The sequence below is a fragment of the Callithrix jacchus genome, chromosome 7 (genome assembly GCF_049354715.1).
Source record: "Callithrix jacchus isolate 240 chromosome 7, calJac240_pri, whole genome shotgun sequence".
Classification (NCBI taxonomy): Eukaryota; Metazoa; Chordata; class Mammalia; order Primates; family Cebidae; genus Callithrix; species Callithrix jacchus.
Genome location: NC_133508.1, coordinates 151,661,609 through 151,686,688, shown reverse-complemented (window position 1 = coordinate 151,686,688; position 25,080 = coordinate 151,661,609). Strand labels below are relative to the sequence as shown.

Below are 25,080 nucleotides of genomic sequence, written 5' to 3'. Positions count from 1 at the left end.
TAAAATCTATTTTGTCTGATATAAGTATAGCTACTTGATATGGTTTGGCTGTGTCCCCACCCAAATCTCAACTTGAATTATATCTCCCAGAATTCTCATGTTGTGGGAGGGAGCCAGGGGGAGGTAATTGAATCATGAGGGCTGGTCTCTCTTGTGCTAGTCTCGTGATAGTAAATAAGTCTTACAAGATCTGATGGGTTTATCAGGAGTTTCCGCTTTTGCTTCTTCCTTATTTTCTCTTGCTGCCATCATGTAAGAAGTGCCTTTTGCCTCCTGCCGTGATTCTGAAGCCTCCCCAGCCATGTGGAGCTGTAAGTCCAATTAAACCTCTTTTTCTTCTCAGTCTCAGGTATGTCTTTATCAGCAACATGAAAACCAACTATTACAGTAAATCAGTACCAATAGAGTGGGGCTTTACTGAAAAGATACCTGAAAATATGGAAGCAACTTTGGAATTGGGTAACAGGCAGAAGTTGGAAGAGTTTGGAGGGCTCAGAAGACAGGAAAATGTGGGAAAGTTTGGAACTTCCTAGAGAGTTGTTGAATGGCTTTCACAAAAATGCTGATACTGATATGAACAATAAGGTCGAGGATGAGGTGGTAACAGATGGACATAAGGAACTTGTTGGGAATGGAAGCAGAGGTAACTCTTGTTATGTTTTAGCAAAGAGACTGGTGGCATTTTGCCCTGCCTTAGAGATTTGTGGAACTTTGAACTTAAGAGAGATGATTTAGGGTATCTGGCAGAAAAATTTCTAAGCAGCAAAGCATTCAGGACGTGACTTGGGTGCTGTTAAAGGCATTCAGTTTTATAAGGAAAGCAGAGCATGAAAGTTTGGAAAATTTGCAGCCTGACTATGCAATAGAAAAGAAAAACTCATTTTTTAGGGAGAAAGTCAAGCTGGCTGCAGAAATTTGCATAAGTAGCAAGGAGCCTAATGTTAATCCCCAAGACAATGGGGAAAATGTTTTCAGGCCATGTCAGACACTTTCAAGCAGCTCCTCCCATCACAGGCCTGGAGGCCCAGGAGGAAAAAGGGGTTTTGTGGGCTAGACCCAAGATCCTCATGCTGTGTGAAGCCTAGGGACTTGGTGCCTTGTGTCCCAGCTACTCCAGTCATGGCTGAAAGGGGCCATTGTACAGCTCAGGTCGTGACTTCCAAAGATGGAAGCCCCAAACCTTGAAAGCTTCCACATGGTGTTGAGACTGCAGGTTCACAGAAGTCAAGAACTGAGGCTTGGGAACCCCTGCCTAGATTTCAGAAGATGCATGGAAACACTTGGATGCCCAGGCAATAGTTTGCTGCAGGGGTGGGGCCCTCATGAAGAACCTCTGCTAGGGCAGTGTGGAAGGGAAATGTGGGGTTGGAACCCCACACAGAGTCCCTACTGGGGCACTGCCTACAGGAGCTGTGAGAAGAGGGTCACAATCCTCCAGACTCCAGAATGGTAGATCCACTGACAGCCTGCAATGTGTGCCTGGAAAAGCTGCAGACACTCGACACCAGCCTATGAAAGCAGTCAGGAGGGAGGCTGTACCCTGCAAAGCCACAAGGGCAGAGCTGCCCAAGATCATGTGTTCCCACCTTTTGCATCAACGTGACCTGGATGTGAGATCTGGAGTTAAAGGAGATAATTTTGGAGCTTCAAAATTTGACTGCCCCATGGGATTTCAGACTTGCAAGGGCCTTGTAACCCCTTTGTTTTGGCCAATTTCTCCCATTTTGAATGTCTGTATTTACCCAATACCTGTACCCCATTGTATCTAGGAAGTAACTAGCTTGCTTTTGATTTTACAGACTCATAGGCGGATGGGACTTGCCTTGTCTCAGAAGAGATTTTGGACTGTGAACTTTTGGGTTAATGTTGAAATGAGTTAAGACTTTGGGGGAGTATTGGGAAGGCATGATTGGTTTTGAAATGTGAGGACATGAGATTTGGAGGGGCAAGGGACAGAATGATATGGTTTGGCTGTGTCCCCACCCAAATCTTAACTTGATTGTATCTCCCAGAATTCCCAAGGGTTGTGGGAGGAGCTCAGGGGGAGGTAATTGAGTCATGAGGGCTGGTCTTTCCCATGCTATTCTTGTGATAGTAAGTCTTATGAGATCTGATGGGTTTATCAGGGGTTTCCGCTTTTGCTTCTTCCTCATTTTCTGTTGCCGCCACCATGTATGAAGTGCCTTTCACCTCCTGCCATGATTCTGAGGCCTCCCCAGCCATGTGGAACTGTAAGTCCAGCTAAATCTCTTTTTTCCCCCCCATTCTTGGGTATGTTTTCAGCAGCAGCATGAAAATGAACTAATATACTACTCCTGCTAATTTTTAGTTTCTATTAACATGGAATATCTTTTTCCATTCCCTTATTTTCAGCCTGTGTATATTTTTATAGGTAAAGTTTTTTTCTTGTAGGCAATAGATCATGGATTTTTTTTTTTAATTCATTAAGCCACTCTGTGTCTTTTGATTAGAAAGATTAGTTCATTTACATTCCATGCCATTATTGATAAGTAAGGACTTACTTCTCCCACTTTGTTAGTTGTTTTCTGGTTCATTTGTGATCTTCCTTCTTTCCTTCCTGTCTTCCTCTTAGTGAAGGTGATTTTCTCTAGTGGTATTTTTAAATTAATTTCTTTTTATTTCTTGTGTGTCTGTTATTTTTTAATTTGGGGTTACATTGAGGCTTGCAAATAATATTTTATAACCTATTATTTTAAACTGAAAACACTGATTGCATAAACAAGCAAACTCATAAACCAGCAAAGAGAGAAGTGATAAAAACTGTACAGTTTCACTCTGTCCCTCTGCTTTTAAACTTTTTCTTGTTTGTATTTATATCTTATTGTACTGTCTATGTCTTGAAATGTTGTATTTTTTTAATTGGTTCATGTTTTAGTCTTTCTATTGAAGATATGAGTAGTTTACACACCACAATTACAAGGTTATAATATTCTGTCTTTTTTTTGTGTATTTACTATTACCAATGAGTTTTGTACCTTCAGATGATTGCTTATTGCTCATTAATGTCCTTTCAGTTTAAAGAACTCTCTTTTGCATTTCTGTAGGCAGGTCTATTGTTGATGAAATCCTTCAGCTTTTGATTTTTCTGGGGATATTTTTATTTGTCCTTCTTGTTTGAAGTTTATTTTTGCTGGATATACTATTCTATGATTAAAAGGTTTTTCCTTTAGCAGTTTAAATGTCTCAGTCTGGCTGGACTTAGTGGCTCATGCTTGTAATCCCAGCACTTTGGGAAGCCAAGATAGGAGCACTGCTTGAGCCCAAGAGTTCAAGACCAACCTGGGCAACATTAGGGAGATGCAGTCTCTACAAAAATAATAATAAAAAAATTAGCTGGGTGTGGTGGCATATGCCTGTGTTTCCAGTTATGCTGGAGGTTGAGACAAGAGGATCGCTTGAGCCTAGGAGGTTGAGGCAGTAGTGAGCTGTGATTATGATAGCGAACTTCAGCCTGGGCAACTGAGATCCCTTTCTCAAAAAAAAAAAAAAAAGTAACAATAAATAAGTAAATAAACATGTCATACCACTCTCCTAGCCTGTGAAGTCTGCTGCCAGACATATTGGAGCATCTTTGTATGCCATTTGTTTCTTTCCTCTTGCTGCTTTTAGTATCCTTTCTTTATCCTTTATCTTTGAGGGTTTGATTGTTAAATGCCTTGAGGTATTTTTCTTTTGGTTAAATCTGTTTGGTATTGTATGACTTTCTTGTACTTGAATATTGGTATACCCTTACTCTAGGTTTGGGAAGTTTTTTGTTATTATCCTTTTGAGTAAACTTTACACTCCTATCTCTCTCTCTACCTTCTCTTTAAGGTCAATAACTCTTAGATTTGCGTTTTGAGGCTATTTTCCAGATCTTTTAGGTGAGTTTCTTTTTTTTGTTGTTGTTCTTTTTTCTTTTGTCTCCTCTGTGTATTTTTAATTCTTTCTTCTGCTTGATCAGTTCTGCTGGTAAGAGACTCTGATGCATTCTTCAGTATGTCAGTTGCATTTTCAGCTCCAGAATTTGTTCGTTTGTTTTTTTAGTTATTTTACTTTTTGTTAAATTTATCTGGTAGGATTCTGAATTCCTTCTCTGTGTTATCTTGGATTTCTTTGAGTTTCCTCAAAATAGCTTTTTTGTTTTTTTGAGCCAAGGTTTCACTCTCATCTCACAGGTTGAAGTGCAATGGTGCAATATTGGTTCACTGCAACTTCCACCTCCCAGGCTCAAGTGATCCTCCAGGCACATACCAGTGCACCCTGCTAATTTTTATATTTTTTATAGAGATGAGGTTTTGCCACGTTGCCCAGGCTGGTTTTGAACTTCTTAGCTCAAGTGATCCACCTGCCTCTTGGCCTCCCAAAGTACTGAGATGATAGTCATGAGCCACTGTGCCTGGCCAAAAATAGCTGTTTTGAATTCTCTGTCTCTAAGGTTGTATGTTTCTGTCTCTCTGGAATTGGTCACTGGTATCTTATTAGTTCGTTTGGTGAGATCATCTTTTGTTCGATGGTCCTGATGCTTGTGGATGTTCATTAGCGTTTGCACATTGAATGGTTAGATGTTTATTGTAGACTTCACCGTCTGGGCTTCTTTGTACCTGTCCTTGGGAAGGCTTTCCAAGTATTTGAGGGGAATTGGGTGTTGTGCTTTAAGTCTTTCGTCACTGCAGCTGCATCTGCATTAGGGGGTACCCTAAGCCTAGTAATGTTGTGACTCCAGCAGACTTGTAGAGGTTACTGCCCTGGTGGTCTTGGGTCAGATCTGGGAGAATTCTCTGGATTACCAGGCAGAGATTCTTGTTCTTTTCTCTAACTTTCTCCCAAACAAATGGAGTCTCTCTCTGTGCTGAGCTGCTTGGAGCTAGGAGGGGTGACACAGCACCTCTGTGGCCATTAATACTGGGACTGGGTTTGGGCAGGCCTGAAGCCTGCCCAGCACTGGATCTTGCCCAAGGTCCACATGGCAGCCACTTGCCTGTCTACCACCTATGTTCACACAAAGCCCAAGGGCACTACAATCAGCAGGTGGTAAACCCAGCCAGGCATACCTCCAAGTTACCCCTGGCTCTGGGTGGATCTGGAGATGCTGTCTGGCAGCCAGGGCCTGACATCGAGAACTTTAGGAATCTACGTGTTGCTCTATTGTATGGTAGCTGAGCTGGCACCAAGGCCAAAGACAAACTCCTTCCCACCCTTCTCTCTCCTTTCCTCAAGCAGAGGAATCTCTCCTGTGGCCACTGCTGCTCTAGACCTGCTGCAAGTACTGCATAGCTATTGCCGATATTCACTCAAGTCCAAGGGCCCTTTGTTCAGCTTGTGGTCAATACTGATAGGCTTGGGTATCTCCCTTCAGGGCAGTGGGCTTCCCTCTGGCCCAGAGTGGGTCCAGAAATACCATCCAGGAGGCAAGGCCTAGAATGAGGGACCTTAAGAGCACACTTGGTGCTCTACCCCACTGTGGTTGAGCTGGTACCCTGGTCCCGTTTAGTCTTCCCTGTCTTTTCCTCAAGCAGGAGTCTCTCCCTGTAGCTGCCACAGTTGGGAATATATTGGGTCACTCCTGAGGCCAGCATGGCTCTGAGTCTCACCCAAGGCCCACAGTGAGTACTGCCTGGATACCACTGTTGATTATACAGAGTCCAGGGCCTCTTTGGTCAGCAGGTGATGAATGCTGCCAGGGCTAGGTCCTTTCCTTCATCTGTGTTGGGTCCAAGCTGTGTCTGCAAATGTCATCCAGAAGCTAGGGCCTAGAATGGGGGCCTCAGGATTCTGGTCCCTTGTTCTACTCTGGCTGAGCTGGTATCCAAGTTGCAAGACAAGGTCCTTTTTACTCCTCTCTCTTCCTGGGCTATGAGCAACACTGCCTGGCTTTGCAGTAGGGGTGGCACAAGCACTCCCTGGCCACCCCAGCTGGTATCTCAGTAGGTCATGTGCACCCTAAGTCTGCTGGCCTAGTGGGGTGGCAGTAACAGACAACATAAGGTAGGAGTTGCATTGTATTTGAGAAGATGTGGAGAGGACTGTGAACCTACTTTTGTGCAACACTGAAAAGTGTATTCTTCCTTTCAGTTAATTGACATGAGTCTTTGAAGAATAGACTCACATTCTGAGTCTGAGTGAATATTCTGGCATTCAGTACCCTTATTTAGCAAGCTAAAGTCTTGAAAAATATGATTCCTGAATTTTCTTGATTTCTAGAGTAATATAGTGTGTTCCTCAGAAGAAAGTGGTTTCTTAAAAGGTGTTTCTTTCAGAAACTAATCTTCTTTTCCTTTTTAAAAAAATAGGATTAAAAGAGTAAAATTAATATCTAACAAAGGGACTGAAACTGACAATGACCCAGGTTGTGTACCTCCTATCATTAAGAAGAGACAGTGCCGACCAGAGGTTAGAATGTGGCAAACAAGAGAGAAAGCAAAGTTTTCAGATGGAGAAAAGTGCCGTAGGGTAAGATTTAGATGGATTTAACAAAACTTTGTTTCCCCTTGTAACATTTTCTTATTAAGACTCTGTTAGAGATATAAAATAGATACTAATAGGTTTGTAATCTTGTCCTAACAAGTAAAACCACAGGATATGACAAGAAAATATCACATGAAAACTGGAGCTTAGTCTTAAAATTTCTCTTACTAGACTTACTAGTTTTGTGAGTTATTCAGCCTTAGCAGTAGCTGGTAGATTTGATAAACAGATTAGTGAAGAGGGTGCCGTATTCCAGAGAAGCAGTGATGGTATGGTAAGGGTTTGGGAAACTCTTGCGGGTTTAGGTAGACATGGTCTGCTCTGTGTCTATAACTATACACTTTTACTGTTTTGTGTGTTAGATTGTGGCATTTAGTCTAATATTTACTGAGCCATTACTGTTGTTTTAAGTACGTTACATATACTAACTTATCTCATTTTTTTTTTCAACAAACCTGTGAAATAGATGCTTTTATTATCATTTTTCAGATGAGGAAACTCAAATCCAGAAAGATTTAGTAAATGATCAAGGTTATGTATCTAGTAAGTAGAAGAGCTGGGATTCAGGCTTAGAGTTTGACTTGACTCTTGGTTTTTGAATACTACATAACAGTGCCTCATCATTTAGGATATTTAGTTTCAAGTTAATATTTTTCTTAATTGACATTAATATATGGATTTGTTCAATTTTGGGTTAGTTTACTTTTACTGCTTTGTAGTTTTCGTATTTTTTTTTGTTATCACACATGTAGCTTACTAGAATACTTTGGGTTGTGCCCTGTGAAGGTATTGTTGTTCTCTTTGTAGGAGACTTTTAGGCATTTGGGTAATGGGGTATCTGATGACCTGTCAAGTGAGGAAGATGGTGAAGCACAGACACAGATGATATTATTGCGTAGGAGTGTGGAAGGGGCCTCAAGTGACAATGGCTGTGAAGTTAAGAATAGAAAATCAATACTTTCAAGGCACCTCAACGCTCAGGTAATTTCTCTTTTAGTTTATGAAATTATAGGACTAAATCACGGAATTTAGTAACAAAGTATTTAACCTAGTTTCCTATTGCTTGTTGCTTTGATTTTTGGCAGGTAAAGAAAACCACTACAGGAGGGTGTCATATTGTGCGGGATTCAGATAGTCTGGCAGAATCAGAATTTGAATCAGCAGCCTTCAGCCAGGTAAAGTGTCCCTTTGAGAAATCAAGGTATATTTTTGAGTGTAATAACTTTATCCATTCCTTTTTTTATTAGTTGGCCTAAAGCAGCATTTACATTAATATTTGCCTGCCCTCCTTTGTCTCTAATTATCCATGTCCTTATCTAGCAGCTTTTAACGACTACTTAGAAAGAGAAATAATTTTTTTCCACATTGACTCTAAGCTTAAGAGTATCACAGATGGGCTAGGCATGGTAGCTCATGCCTGTAATCACAGCGCTTTGAGAGGTTGAGGTGGGTGGCTCACTTGAGTCCAGGAGTTCGAGACCAGCCAGGGAAACAAAATGAGACCCCATCTTTACAAAAAAAAAAAAAAAAAAAAAGCTGAGTGTAATGGCCTGAAGCTGTAGTGCCAGGTACTCAGGAGACTGAGGCAGGAGGATCACGTGAGCCCAAGGTCACATAGCCCAAGCCCAAGAGGTTGCAGTGGTCTATGATCATGCCTCTGCACTCCAGCCTGGGTGACAGGGCGTGGCCCAGTATCAAAAAATAAAAAAGCATTATTGTTATGCAAAGCCCTGTGAACAAATGAATTTATGGTGATTGACTTATGAAGGCTTTCAAGCCATTGCTGTAGATAACTTGTTTTATTTCACATAGTTATTGTTAAAGATGAATAACATTTTTTGCTTTTTGTTTTCCTTTAAAGTGCTCTAGATCTGGTGTGAGTGGTGGCTCTCGAAGCCTCAATATGTCAAGAAGAGACTCAGAAAGCACCCGCCATGACTCGGAGACTGAAGATATGTTATGGGACGACCTGCTACATGGCCCAGAGTGCCGGTCATCTGTCACCAGTGACAGTGAGGGGGCCCATATGAGTACCCTTCACTCAGGGACCAAACGTGACCCGAAAGAGGATGTTTTTCAGCAGGTCTGTGCAGGCATGATAAGAATAGCTAGTATTTACTGTGTTCTTACTGTGTGTCAGGCACGCTGTTACCTCATTTAACTTTACAGTGATCCTTTAGGGTAGATACTGTTATTGTCCTCAGTTTAGAGGTGAGGAGATTGTGCAGAGCCTGTAAGTGAAGATGTTGGAACTAGAACTCAGGGAGAAGTAATCTAGAGTTGCCATAAATTTTTCTTTACATTACTTTCTCATATTATTTTCCTCAGAATGGTCCTTAATGTTTGTTTATATTTTGTATGAGTAGACTTCGTATATAGAAAATATACCCTCTATTTTCATGAACATCACAGTATTAGATATGAATTACTAGAAATTGGCATTGCTTGCTTTTTCAATAATACATAAATAATGCTTTTAATTTCAGGTGTTATATTAATATCATAAAATCAGCCATTAGAAGGTATTTCAAATTTCCAGCCAAGGTAGAGATTCATTCTACGTCTCTATAAATTTTTACCATCTGTCATTTAGTGATAATAGTTCCTACTTCTTAGGAATAGTGTGAAATAGCTAATGAGATAATATAAAATACGTAGCATAATACCTGGCAAGAGTAAATATCCAGTCAGTGTTAGCATTATTATTAATATCTCCATCAGATGATCAGTTGGCCTCTTCTCAAATACTTCTGGAGCTGGAGTGCTTGTTACTTAATGATACAGCTTATTTAGATCGAATGATGAAGAAATAGTTCTCATATCAACCTTTCAGTTGCTTAACGTCAATGATTGTTATGGTTCTTAGGTTTTTGTTCTTTAGGCTAAATATTTCCACATTGGCTTGCAAATAGTGGATGATGGATATACATTTGTTTATCAAATTCTCCTGATTCAAAGAAACCATTGATTTAAATTAGACATTTTCACTTAAAAAATCCACTTCATTAAATGTATATAATTTTTAAAAAATGAACCAGAAACAATGTAAATTTTCTCATTAAAGTTTTGTTTGTTTGGTTTTTGAGACAGAGCTCACTCTGTTGCCCAGGCCGGTGTACAGTGGTACAATCATGACTCACTGCAGCCTTAACCTCCCCGGCTCAAGTGATCCTCCCACCTCAGCCTCTTCATTAGCCACCATGCCTGGCTAATTTTTAAATTTGCTATAGAGACAGGGTTGCACTGTGTTGCTTAGGCTGGTATTGAACTCCTGGGTTCAAACAGTCCTCCCACTTCAGCCTCCCAAAGTATTGGGATTATAGCACCATTCCTGGCTCTCATTAAAATTTTATGCTACTTTTTCTGATTTTGCAGTGAGTTTAAATATTTTTTACATTCAGTTTGAAGAGTCATCTAAATTACATTAGCTTTCAGTAGTTATGCATAGCATCATGATAATCTGGATCTCCTTAGCACTCCCCTCCTTTGAGATTTGCAGTATAATTTTAAGACATATATAAGAATAATTGAGTGTGGTAAACTTACTGTGTTAAACTCAATAAATCATTTTCCAATCCTGTTCACCTAGCCTGTTCTTCTTGTATTTCTTTTTCTTTTTTTTTTGAGACAGAGTCTCGCTCTGTTGCCAGGCAGCAGTCTGGAGTGCAGTGGCACGATCTCAGCTCACTGCAACCTCGGCCTTCCAGGTTCAAGCAGTTCTCCTGCTTCAGTCTCCTGAGTAGCTGGGACTACAGGCATGCACCACCACGCCCAGCTAATTTTTGTATTTTTTAGTAGAGACACAGGGTTTTACCATATTGACCCGGATGGTCTCAGATCTCTTGATCTCATGATCTGCCTGCCTTAGCCTCCCAAAGTGCTGGGATTATAGGTGTGAGCCATTGCGCCTGGCCTTCCTGTATATCACACTAACCACCCAAGTCTGAAAGTTTCATTCTTGACCCCATTCTTTTTTATTTTTTGAGATGGTGTCTCACTCTGTCTCCCAGGCTGGAGTACAGTGGCACAATCTCAGCTCACTGCAGCCTCTGCCTCCCGGGTGCAAGCAATCCTCCTGTGTCAGCCTCCCAAGTAGGATTACAGGTGCCTGCCATCACACCGGCTAATTTTTGTATTTTTAGGAGAGATGGGGTTGTGCCATGTTTGCCACGCTGGCCTGACCTCAAATGATCCACCTGCCTTGGCCTCCCTGGGACTATAGACATGAGCTGCTGTGCCTGGCCAGCCTCATTCTCCCCACCCTTAGTCACTTATGTTCTCTTGAGCTGTCTAAATACCTGCATGTCTCTGTTTGTGGTCATCCTGCTTGGTGCAGGCCATCATCTTTTTTTTTTTTTTAGTCGCCCTGCCCAGGCATAGTTCACCATCCTTTGGGTCCTAACACGTGCGCTCGTGCAGTGCAGGCCATCATCTTAACCGATCGTTACAGCAGCTTCTGTAGGCTTGCCTCTGTTTCTTTCGTTTTCCTCACTATAGCCACAGTGATACTTCTAAAATACAAATTTGACAACACCGCTTTTTAAAAAGTCCTTTTTTCTTCTTTCTGTATAGCTTGCTTCTTGTATTTATTCTAATACAGTCTCATCTCTGTCCATTCTCTCCCTGCTCCTCCCATGGTTAACTTCAACTCGACTAACCTCCTTCTTTTCTGATATGTACCAGGCCTCATACGCATACAGGTTTCTTTCCTGGGACATGATTTTCTCTAATGCCCATTCTTTTGGTTTATTCCTTTTTATTTTCAGGCAGGTCTTGGCTTGAGTGATGCTTCCTTTAGGAAGCATTTCCTATATACTCCTAAAGCACTCTCGCCTTTCCTTACCATGTATAGTGACTTCCTTCAGAAGTCTGTAAGCTCCCTGATAGCAAGGACATCTATCTTGTTCTCCATTTTATCCACAGGCATGCTACAGAGTAAGTGCTTAATAAATATGAGTTGTTTAAGTCAGTGAATCAACGAATCACATCAGTGATTCAAATTCAGTAAATGCTTGTCGGCATTATGCTAAGCATTGCGATAGAAAGAGAAAAAATATGCCAGATGGTCCTTTTCTAGAGGTTATATTTTAGTTTGGGAACAAGATAATTATATAGGAAATAAGTAGAGGATGCCATAAAAGCACCATATAATAAGATGCTAATTTGTCTGATGCGCATAAAAGTTTTTCTTTTCAGATAAGGGCAAAGTTAGTAAGGCTGAGGCTGTCAGAGAGGACCATGATGGTGAAATGGGACTTGAGCTAGTACTTACAGAATAAGACATGATACGGCAGAGGAGGAGAGGGAGCTGTTTTTCGTTGTGACTGTCTCCACTTGAGCTTTTCTAAACCTCGCTAAATTTCTGTGTCCTGGTTAGACCAGAAACAGACTTAATAGTCCTCAGTCATTCTTGTGATAAATGTTGCCTTTTAGTGTCTCTCTTTCTTTACTTCCCGTTTCTCCCAGTGTAGTCTCCTAGCTCTAGAAATAACTTTCTTCCTTAATAGCCCATGACTACACTAAGCTTATCCTCACTTCCATACCTTTAGAGAGGGAAGCAACCTTGGAGATCATGGGCTCCTATCTCTCCTCCTAACAGAAGACATTTATTCTCTCTCCAGGTGAGAGAAAGGCTAAGTAAAGAAAAAAGGACCTAGTGGGCCATGGTGCTATGTGACTGTGGTTCTCACTACATAGGAGGCTGAGATGGAAGGACTGCTTGAGCCCAGGAGTTTGGGACCAGCCTGGGCAACATAGTGAGACCCTGTCTCAACAAAAAGAAAAAAGAAAGCACCAGCCTCATAGAGGCGGTTATTGGAGTGGTGGCATATAGAGCCTGGGAATCTGCATTTTTTTTTTACTATTTTGGATATTTGGTAATTTTTCTAACTTTTCAAAATGGGAATACAAGTAATTTTGAAGTCCTTTCAAACTGTAAGATAAAGGGAAAGAAAAACTAACAGAGGAAAGAAAGCTGGGATAGAAACAGTGTTATATTTTTCTTCTCAGAGCCATTTATTCTGGCTTCAGAATTCAAGCCCTGCCTCTGACCGAGTTAGTGCAATAATCTGGGAAGGGAATGAGTGCAAAAAGATGGATATGTCTGTATTGGAAATAAGTGGCATCATCATGAGCAGGGTAAGATTAAATTCGGTTTTAGATTTTTTAAAACATGATCAGGAGCTATTTCCTAAGAATCTCTTAGTGATTAAAACAGTATGACTGCCTTTGAAGCATGTGTATATCATGTATAATAGTATGTATCATTAACATATATATCTAATTTTGTAGTCAGTCTTTACATGGGAGCATATGTATTATTTGTTATACCTGGTCTCTATTAATTAGTGTAATCAACTGTTCAGGTATTCTCTACAGATACTCCTTATCTCATTGAATCATAATTTTTAATAAGATTTAAAAGTCATAAATCTGTATGTTATTTATATTTATGCTTTTAGAATGTGTGTTTAATAGTCTAAATAGTATTTGATAAATACTGCTTCTTATTGTTTGTTTGAGATGGAGTCTTGCTCTGTCACCAGGCTGGAGTATGCAGTGGTGCAATATCAGCTCACTGCAACCTCTGCCTCTTGGGTTCAAGCGATTCTCCTGCCTCAGCCTCCTGAGTAGCTAGAACTACAGGCGTGCACCACCATGCCAGGCTAATTTTTCTAATTTTAGTAGAGATGGAGTTTCACCGTATTGGCCAGGCTGGTCTCGAACTCCTGACTTCGTGATTTGCCCACCTCGACCTCCCAAAGTGCTGGGATTACAGGCGTGAGCAACCGCACCCGGCCTGGTAAATACTGCTTTGTAACTCCATTTAGCTACACAATAATGATGGAAATTTTAATTCACAGGTCAATGCATATCAGCAAGGAGTAGGTTATCAGATGCTGGGAAATGTTGTCACTATTGGATTAGCATTTTTTCCATTCTTACATCGACTTTTCCATGAGAAGAACCTTGACCAACTGAAGTCCATTTCAGCTGAGGAGATCTTGACCCTCTTTTGCGGGGCACCACCTGTTATACCTATTATTGTTTTGTCCATAATTAACTTTTTTGAAAGATTGTGTCTTACTTGGATGTTTTTTTTCATGATGTGTGTGGCAGAGAGAACATATAAACAGGTCAGTGGAGAAATAAGTACAATTTTTTACATCTGTTTTTGTGTATGATATTCCATTGAGTTGTTTTTGGTCTCTTGATTTGGTCTCTCTTCAAGTTGATGTGGCAATAAAGGATTGATAAGTGGACTTTTTATATTTGTGGATTTATTGTTTGTGTTACCATTTACAAATTACACATTATAATCTCAAATTCTGCCAGGCCGCATGTGTACAATATGTGGCTTAGCCAGTGAGTGAACTTAGCTGACTGCTTAGCATCTGTACCTCAGTGTGCCTTGTTTTTTATCCACAGAATAAAGTAATTCTCTACATGTGATAATGTTTTTGTGAAAATGGCCAGTAAGAAATAAATTTATTGAAATTTGATAAGAATTGTAAGTGGAGGGCTTAAAATATTGGTAATATGCAGAAGGGTGATTTTTAATTTTTTTTTGAGACAGGGTTTTGCTCTGTTGCCAGGGTTGGAGTGCAGTGGTGTGATCACGGCTCACTCCAGCTTTGACCTCTCCTGAGGACCAAGCAGTCCTCCTCGCTCAGCTTCCCAGTAGCTGGGACTACAGGCCTGGGCCACCACACCCGGCTGATATTTTTTGTTTTCATAGAGGTGAAGTCTTTGTTGCCCAGGCTGGTCTCAAACTCCAAGGCTCAGGCGATTCTCCATCTTTGCCTCCCAAAGTGCTGGGATTACAGGGGATGAGCCACTGTGCTGAACCCAAGAAATGTGATTTTTGAATGGAAATTGAATTTGAGAATAAGCCAGAATCATGTATAAACATTTGAGTTTGTGAAGTAGTGGATCCACAAACTCCAGCCGTTCTTTGGGGGTTTCCAAAGAATATTGCTTGCAAATTTTGAGTGTACCATATTGTGAAGAAGTCTATTTCTATGTAATGTGCTTTGAAAACAAAAGGGTAATGAGCTATTAATGAAATTTTTCACTGTCCATCTTAGTGATCACTGATTAGAACTTCATTCTTTTTAACATTTTTATATTCTGGGAATATTGTTGTCAATTATATGAATACACAGACACATACATCCGTTTCACTATGATTATTTTTTTAAACCTCTTCTAGAGATTTTTATTTGCAAAACTCTTCAGCCATATTACTTCTGCCAGGAAAGCTAGGAAATATGAAATACCTCATTTCAGACTTAAGAAGGTGGAGAATATTAAAATATGGTTATCACTGCGTTCCTATCTAAAGGTGAGTTCGATTTGATCAACAATAGAGTATATAAAAGAATGTGCTCACTGAAGCTCCTGGCAGCAGTAGACATTGTAGTTCTGGTATCGGGCAGATCATAGCAGCAGCTGACAGGTTTGCTGGACAGTAAGTTGGATGTCATCTTTCTGCAAAGCTGGGAGGGGTAGGTAAAGAAGAGCTTAGAAAGGTAAAAGAAAATCTAAATTTCCTAGGGGCAAAGTGATGATTAAATAGTACACATTGTTCTGACTTTTTGGGAAATATTCCAAGTGAAAGTATGTCAATGAATCAGTCTCCCTTACTTTGGAAATGCATGGATTTCAGTACTTGAAGTTGATGACGTCCAAAATATGTTAAAAATCCTATCTCAGAAACTTCTTATAAATGTTATTTCCGCATGCATGTAGTGTAATTCAGTGTTAATGATGTGAGGGCCATTGCTGTGTGCCAGTAATCTAAAACATTAACATGTGTCTCACTCCACAGAGACGGGGGCCACAGCGCTCAGTTGATGTGGTTGTATCTTCAGTCTTCCTGCTGACGCTTTCAATTGCTTTCATTTGTTGTGCTCAGGTAAAAGTTTCATATTTGCTTTAAGGAAAAATGAAAATTCTATTATAGGGTTCAATTTCTGTTGTAGATTAGGTCTTTAAGTGTGTATTTTTAATGCATCTACATTTTTTATTATTTTGGATATTTGGTAATTTTTCTAACTTTTCAAAATGGGAATACAAGTAATTTTGAAGTCCTTTCAAACTGTAAGATCACTCTAACTTTAGTTGGTAATTTTTTTTTTTTTTTGAGACAGTCTTGCTCTGTTGCCCAGGCTGGAATGCAGTGGCATGATCTCGGCTCACTGCAACTTCCGCCTCCTGGGCTCAAGTGAGTCTCCTGCCTCAGCCTCCCGAGCAACTGGGATTACAGGCACCCGCCACCACGTGGGCCTGGCTAATTTTTATACTTTTAGTAGAGATGGAGTTTCGCCATGTTGGCCACGCTAGTCTCAAACTCCTGACCTTGTGATTCTCCCACCTTGGCCTCCCAAAGTGCTGGGACTACAGGCGTGAGCTACCGCACTTATCATATCATGATTGCAAAATATCGACTTTCTAACTACATTATTTTTTCTGTATTTATTGTCACTCCAAGTAGACCTTTCATTTCTTTCCCTCTCATTTATTCATCCATTTATTTATTATACTGTGGAATCATTTATTCTCATTTTTATCCAGTGGGTTAAAATCTATTGCTATAGGCTGGGCATAGGAACTTAACACCTGCAATCCCAGCACTTTGGGAGGCTGATATGGGAGGATTGTGTGAGGCCAGGAGTTCAAGACCAACCTGGGCAACATAATGAGGACCCCTCTCTTAAAAAAAAAAAATTCTTACTCTATTTGCTTTGAAGCCTACATTGTCCAAAACTTGGCCAGTGGGAGTCCCTTGAAGGCCCCCTCTCGTATCCTTTTGACAGGGTCTCCTTTTTGTAAAGCACTTCTGTGCTTTCTGCATTAAAAGAAGTTACAGGTTTATCTTATACTTTCACATTTATTGAATTTTAACATCATTCTGTGGTCAAAACATACTCTGAATATTTTCAGTCCTTTGAAGTATGTAGAGGCTTACTTTAATCCAGCATATATTCAGTTTTGTTAAATTTTCCATTAGCACATTGAAAAGATTTGTATTCTGTCATTGTTAAGAGCAGTGGCCTATATGTATCAAATTTTCTATATTCTTACTGAATTTTTTGGTCTGCGTATTCTGTCAGCTATTGGTAGAAGTGTGTTCAAGTCTGATTGTGGATTTGTCTGTTTCCTCTTATTTCTGTCAATGTTTGCTTTATATATCTTGAAGCTGTGTGACTGGGTGCATTCAGATTTAGTATTGTTATCCATCCTTTTGGGGAATTGGCTTTTATGTCCTTTATAGTGATTTCTTTTTTCTGAATCCAGGATCCAATTCAGAATTACGTATTGCATTTAATTATCATGTCTCTTTAGTCTCCTTTAATCTGAAAATATGTCAGGCTTTGTCTTTCATGACCCTATAAAATGTGTCTATTTTTAATGTTTCTTCTTGATTTGATGTTAATTTCATTGCCCCAGCTGTCTCTGTTTGTTTGTTTTTGAGATGGAGTTTCGCTCTTGTTACCCAGGCTGGAGTGCAATGGCGCGATCTCGGCTCACCGCAACCTCCGCCTCCTGGGTTCAGGCAATTCTCCTGCCTCAGCCTCCCGAGTAGCTGGGATTACAGGCATGCGCCACTGTGCCCAGCTAATTTTTTGTATTTTTAGTAGAGACAGGGTTTCACCTTGTTGAGGATGGTCTCGATCTCTTGACCTCGTGATCCACCTGCTTCGGCCTCCCAAAGTGCTGGGACTACAGACGTGAGCCACCGCACCTGGCCCCTGCACCAGCTGTCTTTTGATTCATTTTTACATGTTATATCTTTGTCTACCTGCTTTTATTCTTTTGTTCTCATATTTTAGGTGTGCCTCTTTTATCAGCATGTTGTTTTATGGTTGCTTGCTGTTATTTTTCTTTTTCTCTTTCTCTTTTTTTCACTGGGACTACAAGTGCATGCCACCTAGCCTAATTTTTTAATTTTTTATAGGAGCAGGGGATGGCTTTGTTGCCCAGGCTGGCCTTGAACTCCTGGCTTCAAGGGAACCTCCTGCTTTGGCCTTCAAGAGTGCTGGGATTACAGGCATGAGACACTGTGCCCAGTTGGTTGCTTGTTTTTTAATCCATCCTCACAGTCTCAGTATTCTGGAGTGTCTGGCCCATTTAAACTTACTGTTATTACTACAACCACAAATATATTTGGTTCTTACATTTTCTACCTGCTAATTGTCCTTTTTCACTCCTCATGTCATCTTTTTATTAACCAAATGTTTTTAAATATTCCATTTAATCCTATTAACTTGTTATATATTCTTTTATTGTTTAAGTAGTAAAGAGATTACAACATGCATGCTTAATTTTTTATAGTCTGATAAAATGATTAATTTATCATTCTCTTGATAATGCTAGGCCTTTAGAACAGTATCCCATTCACCTCTTCACCTTTTGTATTACTGTCCTTCACCTTGATTTTACATCAATTTTAAAACTGTAAGATGTAATTATTATTGTTTTGTGTAATTAATCATTTATATTTACTCACATATTTACTTTCTCCATTGCTTTTTATTATTTCCTGAATTTCCGTGTTTCCCTCTGGGATTATTTTCCTCCTACCCGAGTAACTCCTTTAGTATTTATTTTAGTACCGGTCTGATGGTGATTAATTCCCTCAGTTTTTGCTTATTTGAAAATATATTTTATCACTTTCACTTTTGAATTATGTGTGTGTGTGTGTGTGTGTGTGTGTGTGTGTGTGTGTGTATTTTTAAACCAGGAATCGAATTCCAGATTGTCAGTTACTTCCTTTCAGCACTTTTAGCATTCTATTGCTTTCTGAACTCCACATTTTATTTTGAAGTCCGCTGCTAGGCTGCCATGGCAAGCCAAAGCTAATATGAGTCAAACTCAGAAAACAAAGGTCTTGTAAGGCAATGGAGCTGGCTAGGATAGAAATCTCAATAGCCCTAGGGGAAGCCAGATGGAGAGGGCAGCTGCTGGGCGACTTCCTGTTTTTTGCAAGGTTTCTGTGAGCATTATCTGTATGTTTTTCAGTAAATTTCATCTTACCTCATGCTCCTTTGAGTAAATTTCTTTACTTTTAAATCAATGAATTTAAGAACAAAAGCTTTTACCACAAAATTTGACACATAATAGGCACTCAATAAATGGTAGTTGCTGCTGCTATTGTTATTTGGAGTCTAAAACAGAATAAAGAACTGATCCTTAGGATTTTCTAGTCATCCAGATGGATGGGTCACATGTTTTAGGGAGCTCACTTGACCTAATGCAAACTTACTACGCTGAATAATGGTCACCATACAGTTGTGAGTGGACACAATGTTAGTTAAAGTAGCTGCAAATACCTTTGTCTTATTTTATGTGTGGCGTTTTCCTCCTTTGTTACTTCTAGACCCTTGCTAAAGGAAAAATCTAGAAAACTTAGAGAAATATATAATGATCAAATAAATAGGTAATCCTTTATGAGTATGAAAGCTCTTCTGCTTTGAGTATTAAAATATTGGATATTTGGAAATCTTCTTAAATTGACAGAGTAAAAGAGTAATTATATGATTTTAAGGTAAATGAAAAACTTAACTTTTTTTTTTATCCTTTATATAGGTTCTCCAAGGACATAAAACTTTCCTGAATGATGCTTATAACTGGGAGTTTTTGATCTGGGAAACAGCTTTACTACTTTTCTTACTGCGTCTGGCCTCATTGGGGTCTGAAACCAATAAGAAATACAGCAATGTTTCGATATTACTTACAGAACAGGTATTGATCAGCCCTATCAATTGGGTTTAGTGGTTAGAGGTAGCATAATGCACTGCAAGTTTTCTGCAGAGGATTCAGGGTTTAATCACTGTCTAGCTCTCACTTTCTAGCTACATGACCTCACAAGTTACTTTGCTGCTCTGTAGTTGCTTATCCCTAATAAAATGGATGTAGTATCCCCACCTGCTCCCAGGATTGTGAGAATTAAGATCTAATGGATTGAAAAGACTTTGCATACTGTAGAGAGTTATATATATTTTTTGAGACAGAGTTTCACTCTGTCACTAGACTGGAGTCCAGTGGCTTGATCTTGGCTCACTGCAATCTCTGCCTCCCAGGTTCAAGCCATTCTCCTGCCTCAGCCTCCCAGGTAGCTGGGATTACAGGTGTGCACCACCACACCCAGCTAATTTTTGTATTTTTAGTAGAGATGGGGTTTCACCATGTTGGCCAGGATGATCTTGATCTCTTGAACTCATGATCCACCCACCTCAGCCTCCCAAAGTGCTGAGATTATAGGCATGAGCCCCCATGCCCAGCCTATAGAGAGATTGTTATTGGTGGTAATGGAGCATGCTTTTAATCTCATATTCTATGTCAAGTATTAGATCTTCAGAGTTCTTGTCATTTAGCATGTATGATAAGCTTCTTGAATTCTGTATCAGACAGAGTACATTATTCAGTGTTTGGAAAACACTTGGTTTTCAGTATGTGAATAGATGCTAAGATTGAGAAATATCTCTTGTAAATACAGAGTAGTATAAAGTGTTTTGAAAAATTTTGTTTTTAATTTCAGGTTTATCCATAAACTTTGAATAAAAACACTTTTTTTTGTCTTAGAATCATACTGAAGAATTCTTCCTACAAGGCAAAATATAAGGAATTAGTAAAGTAAAAGGAGCTGTTTTCTTCCATTCATAAATATTTAATGAGGATGTTAGATTATCTAGGGGACAGTGAGATGAATAAGATACAGGTTTTGAACTCAAGGTGCTTATATGCTAATTATGTTATATTGAAGTAATATTAAAAATTTTCATTGTTTTGATATTTAAATTGCTTCATCATTTATTATTTCTTCTTCACTAAGTGGTTTTTCTTTGGCAGTGGGAGACTGATCAGGGATGGGGGCTAGAGTGTGTGAAATATATTCTCTGGAGCAATAGCTATTAGAATTTCAAAATTTATTTTATTTGAAAACATAACCTTTGAAATATGCCAGATTTTATGAAGTATGTGTATAATATATATGTGTATATATATATTTTTTGTAAGAAATTTACCTTAATTTCTATTCCTTCCTTAGATTAATTTATATCTTAAGATGGAAAAAAAGCCAAATAAGAAAGAACAGCTTACTCTAGTAAACAATGTATTAAAGCTCTCTACCAAGTTGTTGAAAGTAAGTCATAGCCCGTGATACACTTTTACTATCATTTAAGTTAAATCAGCCTCTTCTCTGAGCAAACATTAAATGTTGATGATACCTTGGGTTGGGAGGGTCCTGGAAGTGGACCCTTCCACAGTGGCATCAGGGATAAGGGTCACAGTGGTGGTTAGGACCAGAGCTGAGGTCACAGACCTCCTGGAGGTTAAGGACAAAGAGTAGCTCCCCATCACCAAGTTGGCCCATCTGGTCAAAGACATGAAGTTCAAGTCCTTGGAGATCTGCCTTTTCTCTCTGTGCATCAAGGACCAGGTTCAAGGCATTTGTCACCATCGAGGACTACAGTGGCTATGTTGGTCTGGTTGTTAGTGCTCCAAGGAGGTAGCCAGCACCATCCATGGGCAATAATCATGGTCAAGCTCTTTATCCCTCCCTGTGTGAGGAGGCTACGGGGGGAGCAAGATTGGCACGCCCTATACTCACACTGCCCTTGTAAGGTGACTGGTAGGCTGCATCTCTGTGGGTGGCCTCATCCCTGCCTCCAGAGGCATTGGTATCATCTTGGCCCCTGTGCCCAAGAAGCTGCTGCTGATGGTGGGTACCCACCACTGCTGAACTTTGAGGGCTATGCTGCCACCCTGGCCAATTTTGCCAAGGGCACCTTTGATGCCATCTCTAAGACCTACAGCTATTTCACCCCCAACTTCTGGAAAGAGACATGTTCACCAAGTCTCCCTATCAGGAATTCACTGACCATGGCCTGAAGACCCATACCAGAGTCTCCATGTTGAGGACCCAGGCTCTAGCTGTGGTCACCACATGGTGAGTTTTGTTTTTGTTTTGAGACCGAGTCTAGCTCTATCACCAGGCTGGAGTGCAGTGGTGAGATCTCAGCTCACTGCAACCTCCACCTCCCAGGTCCAAGCAATTCTCTTGCCTCAGCCCCTTGAATAGCTGGGATTACAGGTGCATGCCACCACAGTCAGGTAATTTCTGTATTTTTAGCGGAGACAGAATTTCACTGTGTTGGCCAGGCTGGTCTCGAACTCCTGACCTCGTGATCTGCCTCCCTCAGCCTCCCAAAGTGCTGAGATTACAAGTGTGAACCACTGTGCCCGGCCCATGTGGCGATTTTATGCCAGAAAAGTAAAGTGAGTTAGCCTGTTTTAAATACATTAATTAATATATTACTTCTCAGAACCCAGTTAGAGATAGATGCCAGGCTGTGTGTATTCAAAATGCTGACCTGATGGTTTTGGGTTAATAACTACGTATGAAAAAATTTCCAATTTTGTTACCCAGGTTCTGATGATTGCTGAGGTCTGCCACATTGTGTGTGTGTGTGTGTGTGTATTTTTAACGACAAATGACATTGCTCAAATTTACCTAAAAAAGCTTGGTGGAAAAGTAGGTGAAAACACATTATAGCTTTTTTTGAAGGTAGCTCTTTGAATATTAAGGAAAGAGAGCCTTAACCATTCATCTTTACCCAAGATAAAATACAGCAAGAAGTCATTGAATAGCTGTGACAAAACATGTATCTCATTTCAATTCTTTAATGTTTTTTGTAGGAGCTGGACACACCATTTAGACTCTATGGACTGACAATGAATCCCTTAATCTACAATATCACAAGAGTAGTTATCCTTTCTGCTGTCTCAGGTGTTATAAGTGATCTTCTAGGATTTAATATAAGAGTAAGTATCCCCACCACTCTAGCATCTTAGTTTTAAAAATTACTGTGTACAGAAATTTGTGTGTGTGTGTGTGTGTGTGTGTTTCTAGCATGGAAATAACTCTTGAGGTAAAGAAATAGACATTTTGATTGGTGGTCCACAGGCTTTTTAGCTTTGGTTTTCTCATTTTACACAAGTATAACAGACAGTGCTCTTGAATGGAACAAAACAAATCAAGTTTGAATTTTGTATCAGTTTAATGGTCTGAGCTGGGTAAGGGTCTTACTCTGATGCTGGGAAATGTACAGAGGTAGCATGAATGAAAACCAATACATGAAGTGCATTGTATTATTTTTGATCCTGGAAGTTTTCAATGCTTTTTCTCTATGATGTTCTGTGGTTGCTGTTGCTTGACTTGATACGTTTTCTTCTTTTACAAAGGAATCTTGTTTATAGTCACGTAAGTGTACCTGTAAATCCCATGTGGTTTTCCTAGAACTAATTTATTTTGATTTTCTTTTCTTAGCTGTGGAAAATTAAATCATAAGCTGAGTTAACTGCCTGGACTCTTCCCCTGGCTGGTATCAATACTTACCCATTAAGGAAAGAGATGACTGCAGAAACCAGTGAGATACCCACCTGCTTGTTCACATGCACGGGCGCTCTCAGCTCTGCCAAAGCCAATGCATGGTGTTTCCAGAGGAACAAGTCCTTTTCCAACTGGGCATGCATGCTAAAAACCTGTATTTCCGTGCTTTTCAAACAGTATGAATAGTCAGCCAACTAAAGACTGTGTGTTATGGTAACACAAGGACAACTTTCTAGTTAGGAAATTTATTCTGGGCACTTCAGTACTGTGACAGTTATGTTTACAGGACATAGTCTTTTGGGCAACTATGGTAGATGCCCAAAGCATGAAGCACATATCTTTTATTGGAAATATGCAAATTCAATACTTTTTCATTACAGTCTATAGAATTGGAGATTTCATTTCTCTATCAGAGAGATCAAGCAAACTATTTTAGGATAAATCCGAATAAAAGAACTTTACTGGACAATTTCGGTTTCTAGGTTTTCTTTGTTGTTGAAGGGAAAAAATAACTTTTAAACTGTGGAGAAATTTATTAGTTTATAATTTTGAGTTAATCCTAATAACTGTATAGTTGTTGGTGAACAATGCATGCATACAATAGGCCATGTAATTCAGCACGAGAAGTTTAAGTGTATGCCCACTCATCCATTTCCATCATACAACATGGCTTCCATGTTCTATGTGGAAATCATGGAAACCTGGTTTCCATATAGATCGTCTGAGTTGTGGTTCCTAACACAGTGCTATGTGTCCTATCACAAACACCACTGATAGTTTATCTGTTGTGCAACTTTTAATGTATTCAACCCCGAGTACATTTTCAGGTCCTCAGTGTCTATAATCAGCCATGCCATACCTTTGACGATGTAAGTTCTGCTATGCAGCATCCTGTTAAGCACATGCATATACATATGTTAATGAAAACTCTAATAGTCTACTTGCAATTCTTGCTCATTAAGTTACCTGCTTTAAGGAACCTTTTTTTTTTTTTGAGATGGAGTCTCACTCTCACCCAGGCTGGAGTGCAGTGGCACCATCTTGGCTCACTGCAGCTCCGCCTCCTGGGTTCAAGTGATTCTCCTTCCTCAGCCTCCTGAGTAGCTGGGATTACAGGTGCCCATCACCATGCCTGGCTAATTTTGAAGAATATCTTGAGGCAAATTGAAAGGCTGAACATTTTAATAATAAGGTTTTGTGAAGTTTTAAATAGAAGTAATTTAGAAACTTGGTTATTACATATAAAGCATGTATTCATTCAAAATTAGAGTATCAGTTGCACATTTTCTAATAGACAGGAAGATCTGTGAGGTTTAGAGGTGGATTTCTAAAGAGTCCAGGGATTGAGATCAGACCTTTCTGAGTTCAAGTCATTGGCCCTGCCACATATTAGCTCTTCACATATCAGTTTCCTCAGTTGTTAACCCATTTATGGGGATAGTAACCACAAATGGGGACAATACATAATAGGGTTGTTAAGATTAAATGAGGTTATCATGTCAGATGCTTGCACAGTGTAAAGTATTTAATACTTAGTAAATCTGTCACTACTATTTAAAGTCCTTCAAAAAAAATCTCACTGATAATTCCTATGAAGACAGAAACATAGAAAGCAAGGTTGCTGAACTAGACGCTGATTACCAAAAATATGCAGACTTTTATACATGAGTTATAACTTTTAAATGGTAAAACTCCATTATAGTGATCTACCTTTTGAAGGAAGTGTTCTGTAGAAGCACTTCAGCATCTCAACAGGCGGCTCGTAGAAACCGTGCTTTTAGTGTTTCCATAAGGAACAGGAGCAGTGATCTCAAATCCAAAATTGAGCTCACTGCAGACTCCAAATGAAAACTGATGCCTTCATCTTCTTCTTCTACAAAAAGTGCTGTTCTGTATTTTACATACAACATTTACACACTGAATTCTTAAACTAAAAGCAGTGTTCAGAGTGTATTATTTGTGTGGATTGCTTCAGTTGTGGTTTTATATTGGGTTAAATTATTTTTCAGGTGGGTAAAATTATATGTAAGTGTAGTTATATCAGAAACTTAGGAATGATTCTTGACTCATTTTTCTTCCTCATACCTCACATCCAATCACCAAGTCTTTGAAAATTATCTTCTAGGTATCTTTCTAATCAGTCCACTCTTCCTCCCCTCTGCCAGCACTCTTAAGTCAACATCCTTTGTTTTTTGAACAATTTTCTGCTGTCT

At 39.6% G+C, this 25,080-nt stretch overlaps 2 protein-coding genes across 27 annotated transcripts in view; one reads left to right on the top strand and one right to left on the bottom strand.

Annotated features, from left to right (window-relative positions):
- PHTF1 (putative homeodomain transcription factor 1) overlaps positions 1 to 23,336 on the top strand; it is a 62,983-nt gene extending 39,647 nt beyond the window's left edge. For 13 of the 26 annotated variants that reach the window (XM_009001915.5, XM_002751254.6, XM_078332794.1 and 10 more), the window contains 12 exons: positions 6,294 to 6,453; positions 7,276 to 7,449; positions 7,554 to 7,643; positions 8,330 to 8,551; positions 12,478 to 12,606; positions 13,332 to 13,604; positions 14,681 to 14,812; positions 15,299 to 15,385; positions 19,060 to 19,215; positions 20,522 to 20,617; positions 22,174 to 22,299; positions 22,805 to 23,336. In XM_009001915.5, the coding sequence (XP_009000163.2) occupies positions 6,294 to 6,453; positions 7,276 to 7,449; positions 7,554 to 7,643; positions 8,330 to 8,551; positions 12,478 to 12,606; positions 13,332 to 13,604; positions 14,681 to 14,812; positions 15,299 to 15,385; positions 19,060 to 19,215; positions 20,522 to 20,617; positions 22,174 to 22,299; positions 22,805 to 22,825 (1,666 nt within the window). In that variant the 3' untranslated portion in view covers positions 22,826 to 23,336. Of the gene's footprint in view, positions 1 to 410; positions 2,232 to 3,834; positions 3,885 to 6,293; positions 6,454 to 7,275; positions 7,450 to 7,553; positions 7,644 to 8,329; positions 8,552 to 12,477; positions 12,607 to 13,331; positions 13,605 to 14,680; positions 14,813 to 15,298; positions 15,386 to 19,059; positions 19,216 to 20,521; positions 20,618 to 22,173; positions 22,300 to 22,804 lie in introns of those variants that run through there. The other 13 variants (XM_078332793.1, XM_035252498.3, XM_078332788.1 and 10 more) reach the window with 4 other exon arrangements.
- Positions 14,189 to 25,080, bottom strand: part of MAGI3 (membrane associated guanylate kinase, WW and PDZ domain containing 3) — a 310,874-nt gene continuing 299,982 nt past the window's right edge. Inside the window, exon 21 of the mRNA XM_017975031.4 lies at positions 14,189 to 14,966. Coding sequence (XP_017830520.1) covers positions 14,908 to 14,966 — 59 coding nt within the window. The 3' untranslated portion in view covers positions 14,189 to 14,907. The remainder of the gene's footprint in view (positions 14,967 to 25,080) is intronic.